The sequence below is a fragment of the Periplaneta americana genome, chromosome 9 (assembly GCF_040183065.1).
Source record: "Periplaneta americana isolate PAMFEO1 chromosome 9, P.americana_PAMFEO1_priV1, whole genome shotgun sequence".
NCBI classification, from domain to species: domain Eukaryota; kingdom Metazoa; phylum Arthropoda; class Insecta; order Blattodea; family Blattidae; genus Periplaneta; species Periplaneta americana.
In genome coordinates this window covers 128,372,038-128,385,608 of record NC_091125.1, presented here as the reverse complement: position 1 = coordinate 128,385,608, position 13,571 = coordinate 128,372,038, and the positions used below count along the sequence as shown (strand labels likewise).

Sequence of the window (13,571 nt, the reverse complement as noted above, 5' to 3'; positions counted from 1 at the left end):
CTTATTGTATTTACAGAGATGTTGAAAATGATCTTCTGATGCAGAATTCAGAGACAAATATTTAATCTACAATCTTTATCTCTAGAAATAAGCTGGTGTACAGAGGTTGTTTTATATAGTTTTAATTTAAGCAATTTTGTAATATTTTATGCTGATGATTTAGATACTTCAGTCTCTTGGGCAAGACATTTAAGTTATTTTGTTGGTCTGTGTTCTAATTGTTCACTTGTCCCGTCTATTTCTGCTCTGTTAAAACATGGTTGGCATTTCAAGTTTCGCTTCTTTTCATTCATTTTTTTTTTTTCATTCATTTATTATCTTCCATAGATCTTACATGAGCAATGAAGCTTTAAGATGTGGAACACATCAAAATTTTGCAATATTACAATTACAATTTTTACAATATTTTACAATTTTTACTGTTTTACAATGTAGTAATTTTCTACAATGATGAGGTGAGGTCCGAGGATTCGCCAAAAGATTACCCGGAATTTGCCTTTTGGTTGGGGAAAACCTCGGAAAAGCCCAACCAGGTAATCAAATCAAAGGGGGAAATGAAGTGATGCCGAGGACTCGCCATAGATCATCCGGCTTCAGTCCCACGGCTGGGGAAAACCTCGGAAGAAACCATTGAGACCAAAGGGGGATCCAACCCAAGCCCGAACGCAGCTCCAGATCAGCAGCCCAGTGAATCTGCCGACTGAGCTACATCGATGGCTCTACTAAAAATATACAATACATAGCCAATCAGATTATTAAATTTACAAACGCAAACGATCATTCATCAGTTGACCTATATGTATAATACAAAATAAATAAGTTAATTAAATTTAAGGCAAGTAATGTTCCTGATTCCCTCTAGTTTTTCATAAGCTTTCAAACAGTTGCTTCTCTACTCGGAACATTAGCATCAGGAAATTCATATCGCAACACTCTTATTATCCTAGTAACTGACTCAGTTTTAACAAATATACTGTACAGGACCACTTGCTGTTGTAAAGAATATTTCGTTTGCTGCATTTCGATGTTCTCATCCTACAGACTCTAGGTCTAACACTACTGAATTCTTCACACTATAAATAAATATTATTTATTATCTCATAAAGACAGGAACACTGAAGTCATATAACTGTAAGCTTATTCACTCAGTGGAGAACTAATTGAATACTGCACTAAAATGACCTTAACTGGACTTGCCTACTGGCAACATGTTCACACTAATAACAGATAGAGGGGAAAGCTGACTCACGAACGAATAATCTCACTGTATTATCAACACAAAAATTCAGGCCTACAACACTGTTTTGTTAACAGCGCGAACTGTACATGACATATGCACAGCAGCACAGTGCTGCCAACCTCAAAGATGCGAAACTCGTACACAAGATAAAAATGGACTGAATTTTCCCCCGGAGGACAATACAATACAATTGAATCGGTCAGAGCTAAAAGGAACTAAGTCAAAATATACAGTTTTAGGGTTATGGCAACAATTTGAACAACGGATGTCATGCGCATCGAAAGGTGGAAGAGGGAACTAAGTCAGACTTTTTAATGTTCTTTGGTCTTTTATAACATAATAGTACATTATGCAACGAGTTTATAATGATAGTAATTAAGACGCGAGTATGTTTGTTTATGAAACGAGCACAAGCGAGTTTCATAATTTTCATACGAGCGTCTTAATTACCATTATAGGCAAGTTTCATACGACTTTTTATGCTCGACCATATTTCTAACTTGAAATTATTCAGAAGTATTCATTTTATTCGTATCTGACTGAAGATCGGAAGTGACCTTGTGCATAGCTCGTAAATTGTGAGATGTGTGCAGACGCGAAAGTATTGATTTTTTCCGAGGAACAATAATGTCATTGACCTTGATATAATTTAGAGAATAACATGAACTAATTTTTATATAACCTGGAAATTGATTTAGAATTGAAAAACGAGATGACAAATTGAATTTATTTTAATATTATTTACAATTAACGCTAATTATTATAGTAACAGAACATAACCTTCTGCGACAGTATTGGATTTCCAGCCTCCGTGACGTTTCCCTCGTCTTTCGATTGCATATCCGAGAATAATCGAAAACCTGAACTTCAATGAATAGGTGTACTTTAATGACATGCATTAAAGGACTGCTACCAGGTGTATAATTACTACATTTCGGCATGGTCGAGCATAAAAATATATACATAATTGTGGAATGTTTTTTGCTTCTCCTGAAAGGTTGTGAAATGTTCCTTTTAGCTCCAACTGATTCAATTTATTATGTAATTGGTTAATTTTTAAATATACCTAAATTTTCACCATCTTCACAGGTTATTTTGTCTACTTTTTACTTGCAAAATAAGATTAAATAACCTATATAATAATAATAATAATAATAATAATAATAATAATAATAATAATAATAATAATAATATCAAACACAATAACAAAAATAATAACAGCAATAATAATAATAATAATAATAATAATAATAATAATAATAATATCAAACACAATAACAAAAATAATAACAGCAATAATAATAATAATAATAATAATAATAATAATAATAACAGCAATGACAATAATAATAATAATAATAATAATAATAATAACAACAACAATAAAATGAAACTAGTATTAGAGATAAAATGCGAAAGACAGATCTTACCTGATAACTGTGATAACGAACTGAAATGCACCAAGAACTGATATAGAATCTCAAGAAGAAAAGAAGGCAAAGAAGCAGTGATAATGCCATGGAAGAGAAATTAAGTGGAGAGATAGGGAGAAATGAATGCGTTTGCATGCACAGGAAAGCTGAGGGAAAGGTAAAGGAAGTATAGGTAAAAAATGACCAGCTCAGAACTGGTTCCAATTAAAGCAAAAGAGGAGGGGAAGATCAACATAAAAAGGCACCTGTACTAGTAGTGGGAATATATCTCTCACTTTTCACACTGTGAGAAAGAGACTCACATCAACATGAAGCGAAGCTCCCACTTTCGTGGATTCGTAGAAACCAGGTGGACGGATTGCTTTCCCCTGGAACACCTTGCTGATGCCATCCATCACGCCATCCACAGTGCTCAGCAAGTTGTCAGGCATGGTGCGCACGGCCTGCCCCACAGTTCGCATTGAACTCTTCAGAGGATTCACTAGTGTATCCAGCTGTAACAATGCACGTCACTTCCAATATTTCCTTACTATATACAGTAACATAATTCTCGTTTTGACGGTCCCATTCAGAATTAGTGAAATGAGATGAAAAAAAAAAAAAGTAAAAAAATATGAAAATCTACAGAAACAATTTCTACCAGGAATAAGATATTTAGAATAAAAATTCAGTCAAAATGGATGGTGTTACAAAATATTTTTTGATCATTTCCACTAGATGCCATTTCAACTCCCGCAATTTCCATCCAAAATAAACTAGATTTCTTTTTGTGACTGGTGATTAAAATTAATAGTACATAAGAAACTGCTTGACAAGCCACCCTGCAATTAAGAAGGCATACATTACCGTCCTTGCTATGTGTCCTCCTGTAACACCCTTGTCATAATCTCCTTGTTCAAGGAAGGTTAGCAACATTTTCTGTAGCTGTGGATGTGTTTCTATGACACCAGGTTGTAATAATATCTGAAGGTAATCATTCAACATCTTCATCCTCTTCTCTAAAACAGTTCTCTCCATATTGTGGAAAGTCTTTTTACCTGGGAAGGTCAACTTTCCAAGATCTCCAAACTGAAACATATCAAACATGTTTTAATTCTATTACCAGGCATAAAGAGCAAAAAAGAATCATTACTGTCTTCGAGAGAAAATGAAAACCCCACAGGAATTACATAATTTAACAACAGTTTGGAAATGCTACTCCATGCTAAAACCTCTTAAGTCTGTGGGGTTTGACGAGGGGGTTAGGAGGGGGGAACGAAAAAAAAAAATATAGAGAAACTATTCACCAATCTTGACATTCCCCAAAAGGAAGCTGTTGCTCTGTTTCGACTATCTATTGGCAATAATTGTATCATCTTATACCTCAGGATTGCATTTTTACAACTTCAGATTGTCCTCTTTGCAATCAATAAGATGTGACAAACACTAACCATTTTCTGCATAAATGCTCCACATTACTGCACTCTCACCTTGTCTTTAACTTTCTGATGGAGATCATGGAAGTCTGAGTACCTCCTGTACACATGCCACTTCTCCGTGTAACCAGTTTCATAGCGCTTTGCAACTGACACTGCATAAATGCCATATGTCTTCCCCCTATCATTCACAACACCTGCAACCAAATTGATACAACAATAACTTAGCAGATAAACAACTCATCTGAATGATCCCACGAATTATGAAGGGTGTAACTTTCCTAGGGGTAGATATTTACTAATTTGCATAGCTTCTATCTTCAAATTTTATATTACCATTAATAAAAATTACTGTATATTAATAGCTTTCGATTGAGGAAACCTATATATTTTACATAAACATTTCAATATAAAAATAAATATTATTGTTACTAAAACTTGAAACTATTCTGCCAAATATTAAATTTCCATAATTTATAACATTATATTAGGGTATGCAAAAGATTTTAAGAAAATCAATGACGCTTTATGAAGCACTTCGAAATTCACTTCATGAAAGTGTTTACAAGAATCACCACAACATTCTAAAGTGTTTCTTTGTACTCAAGATAGAAGTATCTTTGGAATCAACAGACGAAGCCCGTACCTGTTTCTATAATCTCTGCCTGGAGGTGATAAGGTCCTTGCTGCAGCTGCTGACGCCGGGCTGCGTTACTCTCCCCACTTAAGTTCAACGTCGATCCTGCTGAGTTCTCAGATGTATTGCTTGATGACCCTGTTGAGCCAGTCACTGGAATTTCGATGCCTGAAGCTAGAGAACAACAATAACTTCTTTTTTAATTTCGTTCAGCTAGAACATACGATAATATTAAACAACTCGATTACTAAATACAGATCTGATTTGTCGAAAGAACCCTGTTGAAGTGGCAAAACCGAAAAAGATTACATTTATCTGCGTGTCTTATCACAAAATCGATTGACTGGTTGATTAATTTATTTTATTTTATTTTATTGGGTTATTTTACGACGCTGTATCAACATCTAGGTTATTTAGCGTCTGAATGATATGAAGGTGATAATGCTGGTGAAATGAGTCCGGGGTCCAGCACCGAAAGTTACCCAGCATTTGCTCATATTGGGTTGAGGGAAAACCCCGGAAAAAACCTCAACCAGGTAACTTGCCCCGACCGGGATTCGAACCCGGGCCACCTGGTTTCGCAGCCAGACGCGCTGGCCGTTACTCCACAGGTGTGGACCTGGTTGATTAATTGATATTAGAATAACTCTTCTCGGGTTCTCAGCCAAGTGAGTTGGAGATTAGCTTCCAAGCTTTCGACAGCTAGCTCTGCCATCTTCTTCAGGGACGAAGTGATGTGGGACCACGTCTAGCCGGTATATATGCAAAAGTAGGGCTTCCCTGAAGAAGATGGCAGAGCTAGCCGTCGAAAGCTTGGAAGCTAATCTCCAACTCACCTGGCTGAGAACCCGAGAAGAGTTATTCTACATCAAACGCCGGGAAAGCCTCAAGTCATAATTGATATTAATTTCTAAGGAATATAATATTTACACTGTGGCATATAAGCTGCAAGGGTTTCATTTACACCAGAGGTGTAACATCATTTAAGCACTGGGAGTGATGCTTCCCTGTCTTAAACATATTATTAGCTGTTTTAGATAACATGTCTTGTCGGATAATCCATGGGTACTATTTTTCGGTACTGAAAGCATACACTTCATTGTAATACATATATATATATATATATTTTTTCTCTCCACTTAGATGTAACTGACGTATGTCATAAATATTTTTAAATCCAACCAGCAAGAAGTAGCACTGAAATATTTTTCATCTTCCTCTAACATCTCTGCCAATCAGGGGTATACAAAAGGAGGTGGGATTATCGGGTTTGAACCTCCCTCTTGAACTTTTAAAAAATTATATGTATTTCAATATATTTGATTGTTTCCATGGATTTTCTGTTATGTAAATGAAGTGTCTTACCAGTCTATCATATACAAATAACTGTTGAATAAATACCGTATATATAAATGATTATTGTGTAAGTGTAATAGTGAAGCAAGCATTTATTATTATACAAAATTAAACAGAAGTTTACATTTTTTAAAAATTGGAAGGCTATGAAAAAGAATATCTCTCTTCCTCCCTCCCTCTCTCTCCCCCCTCCCTCCCCCTCACAAAAAAAGCGCGCGCGCACGCACGCACGCACGCACACAAAAAAAAACACATTCGTAAATGCATATGTCCATGCACACATCCCACCTACGCGCACATATGCACGACATTATGGCAAACATTACTATTTCACAAAATACCTGCAGCACCCTCCAACAGTGCAAAGTCTGCATCAAACGATGATAAACTTATATTGTCAGTGAGGCTGATCTCGTCCAAAGATTGGGAGTCTTCCTCATCGCTGCGGGATGAGGGATCCTTCAACAGATCTAGTTCTGCTAGCAGTTTCACATATGCCACACTCTTCTGGAAACCGGGTAGGAAACGTTCCTCTTTCTGTCAAACAAGATAAAATTCTAGTGAGCCACGATTAATAACTTAACTGAGAATTAATACTAAATTTTTATCAAGAACCGTGGAGTTGTTATGAATAACTTGTAAGTGCTCTCTTGATAAGCTTTAAATGTCTTTTATTCCTAGTTACCCTTTATTCTCAACAACCCCGCTATACATCAAGACTCAGAGGAAGCAGTCCCTTCCTTAGCCAGACTTGCAAATATTCTCTTTCTTCTCAACCTGATTTACAAAATATGGAGAGACAGTTCCACTTTTTTACTCCTCTCTCTTTTAAAAAGTTTCTATGCCATGCTTTGAGCGATATATAACAGTTTATGGCCGTGTTCCTTATTGTCTCAGTGTACAGCCAACAGTCCAGAGGGTTCATCTCTGTCTCTGATCCAGCTTGTGGCCAGAGAAAATAAACTTTTTAAAAGAGAAGACAATCTCATCTTTCTCTAATGGAATGCTACTTTCGGCCCCTGATAACTCTTTCGAGAGTGTGCCCAGGCACTAACCACTAATAACCCTACTCCTATCTTCTCGAATATTACTTCGAAACTAGACAATTCTAAGCTACTTTAAACATTTTCATTACATGTTCTCCATTCCACAAAATACTCCGATTTGCCTGAGTTCTTACTTCGATTCCCATGTCACCCCTTCTGTGGTTGGCCATCACAAATCATTAAGATTTCGACAGAGTCAATAGCAGAAGAATCCCTGCACCTTTCATCCCGTATTTTGGTAGTTCTCCTCTCATTTACCATTTTGTCATTCATCATACTGAACTTCCACAGCAAAGCTTCTTGGCATAATATGACTTCCACCCTAACCTTTCCATTTCCCATATCAATGAACCAATAGTCATGCATCTTTTACTATCAGTAAACAATAGTTAGATCCAAAGAGCTACTTTCAATTTCCACCTCAACACCAAACCCCAGCCTTCTTGCTCACGATGAATAATAATTTTACGAAGTAATTCGAATAGACATCTGTAAAACCTAAAATTCCTGTCCAGAAATTTTGGAATGAGGCCTATGTCTGTAGATAACAATATCTCTAAACAATTATTCTACAAACATATGGTTTATAATGCATTATTTTTTATTTCATCATAAGAAAAAAAGCTTAAGTTATATATGTTTACTGTATATCATTCCTGGATAAACTGATTCTGACTATGTGTAATTTCATAAAAATCAAGAAATCGATTTTCTGCAGCATTAAAGAACTCTCTTCTTATACTTTTTAAAATTAAAAAGTAAAAATAGGAGCTCAAATTCTTTCAAGAATTCTTCATAATGACCTTCAGGTTTCCCAACGGTAGTTCACACAGTTCTCTTTTTGGTGTAGAAACACATGCCAACATTATTACTGTTTAATGACTTTGTATTTCTAGTGAAAGTCAGAAACATAATACATTCTGTTGAAGATTGCACAGAAGACCATGTCGATTTCGAACATCAGTGATGATGTGATAATAATTGCAAGTACGTACAACTAAACACTATGTTTCAATGCACGAATTCCTCACCTGCAGTTTCTCGTACACGGCTGACTGAACTTCATCAAACCACGTCTCGTTGGGAAGCTCGCTTCGTATCCTTAACACAAGCTTTTTCACAATTGATTCTTCTAATTTTAACCTAGGAGAAGCCTGTAACAATAAAGTAATTCACACAGGTAAAGTAAATTATATTACAAGACATATATATTTATTACCAAAACACCAATAGAATTTCTAAAGACTAAATCATAAAATAAAACTTAAAAAAAATAAGCTAATTTTCAATGAGTAGTGCTTGTCTGTTTACCCCTCGGTGCAAGTTAAAATAATTTCAGCATGTACCAAACTGTTCAATTGTTCATCAATTAGCAGACAAATTTCGGGACACTAGAAATGTTATAGACAAAAATCCACCCATATGACAAGACTGAGAGTCACGCAGAATTGCAAGAATTGCTCAATGCAGTCACACTTGAAGACTTCCTGGGATGCATGGAATCGTGGTAAATGCTCTGGAATCACCATACAGATGCTAAAAAAAAAAAGATACTTGGAAAGATATGGCAGAAACTAGTATTAGGATACCCTACATTGTTTATGGTCAAATTCCCAGAATTTCTAGTTAGATATCGTAACACAAAAAATTACAGTAAAACTATTATCTTGACTATTACACTCTTACTACGTCATACTACTTTTGACCAATAAAACGGTACAAAAGGACGTATTTCAACCAATCATGGCTGCTTATCGCACAATTTTATCGCGTCCCTAGCATTTGTTTCTTTGTTTGCCAACATTTGAAACTGCGCTGGTCTGGACGTCAAAAAAATATATATATAAAATTACAAATCACTCCAGTCGATGCACAGCAGTTTCAAATATGACTTGCATTGGCATTCAAGAACAAGAACTAATAAAAATCACTGATCATACCTATGCATCTTCTGAAATCCGATTTACAAATAAATGAAGAGCACGATTCAGAAATCCTGAATAAGTTGAATACACCATGTAGGCCTAAATCAACGAGTTCCACTTCTATTACGCACACGTCCAATATAACATCAATTGAACCACCAACCACATTCAAATTTGAAAATTGTATATTCAATAATTATTCCTTTTAAGATTATTCATTTGGAAATCCTGAATAAGTTGAATACACCATGTAGGCCTAAATCAACGAGTTCACTTCTATTACGCACACGTCCAATATAACATCAATTGAACCACCAACCACATTCAAATTTGAAAATTGTACATTCAATAATTATTCCTTTTAAAATTATTCATGTTTATTTTTTATGTCATCGTCGTTAATTAAAACTTTTCTAACACTTGTGTACAGTATATTAGTTAGGTTATGTTATAGCTTCTGCTATATGATATTATGGATAGTCACGTATCAGAGATTGTTTAATATTAAGATTTATTGAAAATCATCTGTCAAGTGACGTTGATTACTGGGATTTGGATAATTGAAGTGGAATGTTGCATTTTAATAAAAATGAAACTGAATCAACAATGCCTTCTTGACTAGTAACAGTCCACAGAGTTCAATGATGATTCCATAGTTGGCACAACTGATACCGGTAACAAGAAAACATATTCATAAAACACTACTGCCATATAGCGTAATGTTGAGATGGTACAATAATAATAATAATAATAATAATAATAATAATAATAATAATATTTGTCAGAAACCAGTGTACAAGGCCTGGATATGACATCGTCAGGTTCGATAGTGGATACATTTGAAGACAGTTGTATTTTCATAAGCCAATTAATATTTTATTGTATTGGAGTACTTTGTTACTTCTAATCTTTATATACTTTCTTCTAATCGTGTAATAGTCAATTAAATCCCACTCGAGTTTTGATTTTCTCTAGATAAATCAAAACCTCTAGTGAGATTAATGTAGATAAAAAAAATAATTTAATTTCGAAATACCTCTCAAAATTAAATATAATCATTGCAAGGGTTGTAAGATTTTATTCCTTTCATTTTCAATGTTCTACATTTTCAATATTATGATTTCTTTGGTACTCCAAGCTTGCAAATCCTAAAGAAGTCTTCAGAATCTCACCTCACTGCCATCTATATCAGTATTGTTTTTAAATTATAATGCAAAATCGTAACTTTGTGTGGTCATGTGTTTTCCAAAATCAAGTCTGGTCATTCTACTGATTTTGCTATACCGTACTTATAATTTGACATCAATGTAATTTCTGTTGAATGATATCAAATCTTCTAGATTACCAACCTCAGTAAATTACTGTAATACAGTCAAATGTCGTTTTATCGAATTTCTACGTACCCTGTCATTATTTATGTAGTTTTAACGAATTTCTAGGGACCCTGTCATCATTTTAGTTATACTGTAAGTTCGTTATACTGTAATATTGATCAATGATACTTTTTACACAAATGTCATAACTGTATGTTTTACTTTGAGAAAAAGTCTGCAACTTTTCACATATCTTCGTTGTAATGATCACATGTATCATGAAGGAAAAATTTTTATTTTCTTTATATTGACGTTCATACAACTGAAATAATTTAACATGGAACCTAATGCAGGTAATTTTTTTTTCGTTGCACTGACGAATTCATTAAACTGGTATTTGTTAAAACGACATTTGACTGTATCTCAATTCCAGTTTGAAGTCTTTCAATTATTTGCATGTTTATACCTCAGAATCTCATAACTTTTATCTTCGAAGAAGACAGATTCATTCCAAAACTTCGTAAAAGCAGATCTGATACAATAAAAAAACTTTACCAGAACAAAATACAGTAGTAACTAGGCTGTGTAAAGCTTTAGTTCTGTTTACCTTTTCAGATAGATATTGTTCGTATATACTGTAGGCAGCTTCCTTCATATTTTCCCACGTAGGGTTAGGAGGCTGTGCTTTCGCTTGCCGTCCATCTCCACTAACCTTCAGTTTCTGCAGCTCTATGTCTGATATTTGCTGCTCTGCAGATACACGCCAACCTACCAGAGAAAACACATGCATACTAAGGCTGGTGCACACAGAATCAGACACGACGTTTTGGCTTTTTAGTGTCTCACAATGCCTCGCGACAGCTTAGCATTGTCTACTCACGACAACTGAACTGCTGGCTGTGTGGGTTTGGAAAACTGTGTGGCCTAGGCTAGAAAATGGCGTCAATGAATGAGGACTGTCTATATCAGAAATTCTATTGTATTTGGTTATTATTTCTTAAGGACGCCTAATACACCTGAAAATCTATTCGACTAAAAGCCTCTTAAAATTAAATACTGCCAATGTAGTGCACAAAACGTCATTTTGTACGTTTATGACTACTTCACGAGCCACAAACATGAAAAGTATATTAAATCAATAATGAGTGACAGTATAGAGAAGAGAAGTAGCTCTACTACAAATTACTATTAATTATCTATCTATCTTCGTAGTGTAACCAGCTATTTGCTGACAACACGTGTTCCACTGTCCTGCGCTGCGGCGTCGTGGTCTAAGGCATCCCGCCTAGGACTTGCGCTACAGAATGCACACTGGTTCGAGTCCTCATGGGGGAAGAAATTTTATCATGAAATTTCGGCCAGTGTATGGGATTGGTGCCCAACCAACATCATGATGCACTTGGGGAGCTACAATAGGTAGCGAAATCTGGTTGCGAATGCTAGCTATAACGGCTGGGGGGATCATTGTGCTGACCACACGATACCTCCATTCTGGTTGTATGATCATCCACCTCTGCTTCGGCATGTGGGCGTGAGGCCAGCAGCCGGCTGGTCGGTCTAGGCCCTTCACGGGCTGTAGCGCCACGGATTATTACGTGTTCCACTATGTTTCACTAAGAATTTCCTCTTCTTACAAATGATGGGTAAAAAGCACGATGCTGGTTGTATATTTCAGCAGCCACATTCCAAAGATGAGGTGTATTCAGTATATATTGGAAAGAATTGTCCAAGGTTACAGGGATTGCAGATTTTAAATTAGTTCTATGGATGTTTGTGACAGGGCAGTTTAAGAGGATATGTTCCAAATCTTATTCGTTATTGTTGCACCAGCAACAACTACTAGAGTCAACAAGATTAAAGCAGTGAAAATACTTCTGAGTGATAATATGGCCTGTCCTGGCTCTTGCTAATAAACCCTCGTGGGTATTCACCTAGTGATGGTGAAGTAGCTTCAATCCTTTAGATTGAGTTAATAAATAATCAAGAGGTACTTACATAAGCTGTAAAAACATCTATTACAGCCCCACTCTTTTTCACTAACAATGATGGCTGATCTCAATGTAAAATTATTATTCACCTGGTTCTTTCATCTCATTTGCAATTTTCTCCCACATTTTAGAAACCACATCATTGTCGTGATATTTTTTTTTTTCAAAGTGAGATTGTACAGAACATATCTTTCCTGTATTAAAACAACTAATTTATCTGCATTGAACTCCATTCTGAATAATATGCACCACACAACAATAGTATCTGTAGACTGTGCAAGTTTGCAATTGTGGATATGACTATTCAGGCATGCGCAATATGCTACAAACATCACACGTCTGATCATAACCAAGTTCAAGCAGTCATTCCAATGTTGTCTCACCATGTCTTCTTGCAACCATTGCGCCGCATCTGATTCTGTGTATACCCTATCATAAGCAATCAATGGGAGACAAGTACTAACAGACGAAATGTAGCATTGTGCCGCATCTGATTCTGTGTGCACCCAGCCTAACAAAACAACCTGTACCAGTAAAAGTATTTGTGAACAATTCATGTCATTTACATAAAAGTAATAACAATACTAATAATAACAGTAATAATAATAATAATAATAATAATAATATCACTTTTCCCTCAAATTATTTGTAATATTTTGGGAAGAGAAATTGGGCTTATACCTTCAACGTTGAGGTAGAAGAAGAGATACGCCTGGGATCCAATGCTGGCCATGTAGTCAATGAAGTATGATAAGGCAATATTGTTCTTGAGCACAACGTCCAGTGGCAGCTTGAACAACTTGGTATCTGGAGTTAGCAGTCGACTCCAGTCGATGTGAGATGGCAAACCTAGCACCACACAAGAGAAATTCCACATTACATCACTGGTATACAAATCAACATAAATCACTGCTCTCAATACTTGTTTTCATTTCTGAAAATTCACAACCAAAAATTATAAATTTTGGTCCATGAAAGAAACTTCAGGAAGTTAAAGAGAAATTAAATTTACAATGAATTCTATTTCAGACAAAATTTTAGAACAACAAACTAGGAGATTGATTGGAGGAGGGGAAGGGAAGCCAACAAAATAAAAATGACATACAACATAAAAAAGAAATTTTGAAATTTAAAAAAATCTCATATTTTGCTATCACACTATGATCCCACAGTCAACAAAATAGATGGATAACATGTATATATTTATCAAAACAGAAG

The 13,571-nt window shown here is 35.4% G+C and overlaps 1 protein-coding gene across 1 annotated transcript in view; it reads right to left on the bottom strand.

Moving 5' to 3' along the window:
- The window catches only part of LOC138706488 (sorting nexin-13-like), a 90,989-nt gene that overhangs the window by 36,580 nt on the left and 40,838 nt on the right, over positions 1-13,571 (bottom strand). Inside the window, exons 10-17 of the mRNA XM_069835831.1 lie at positions 13,035-13,202; positions 10,973-11,133; positions 8,159-8,281; positions 6,423-6,618; positions 4,735-4,899; positions 4,143-4,285; positions 3,520-3,741; positions 2,976-3,167 (exon numbers count right to left, since the gene is read on the bottom strand). Of these exons, the coding sequence (XP_069691932.1) occupies positions 2,976-3,167; positions 3,520-3,741; positions 4,143-4,285; positions 4,735-4,899; positions 6,423-6,618; positions 8,159-8,281; positions 10,973-11,133; positions 13,035-13,202 (1,370 nt within the window). The remainder of the gene's footprint in view (positions 1-2,975; positions 3,168-3,519; positions 3,742-4,142; positions 4,286-4,734; positions 4,900-6,422; positions 6,619-8,158; positions 8,282-10,972; positions 11,134-13,034; positions 13,203-13,571) is intronic.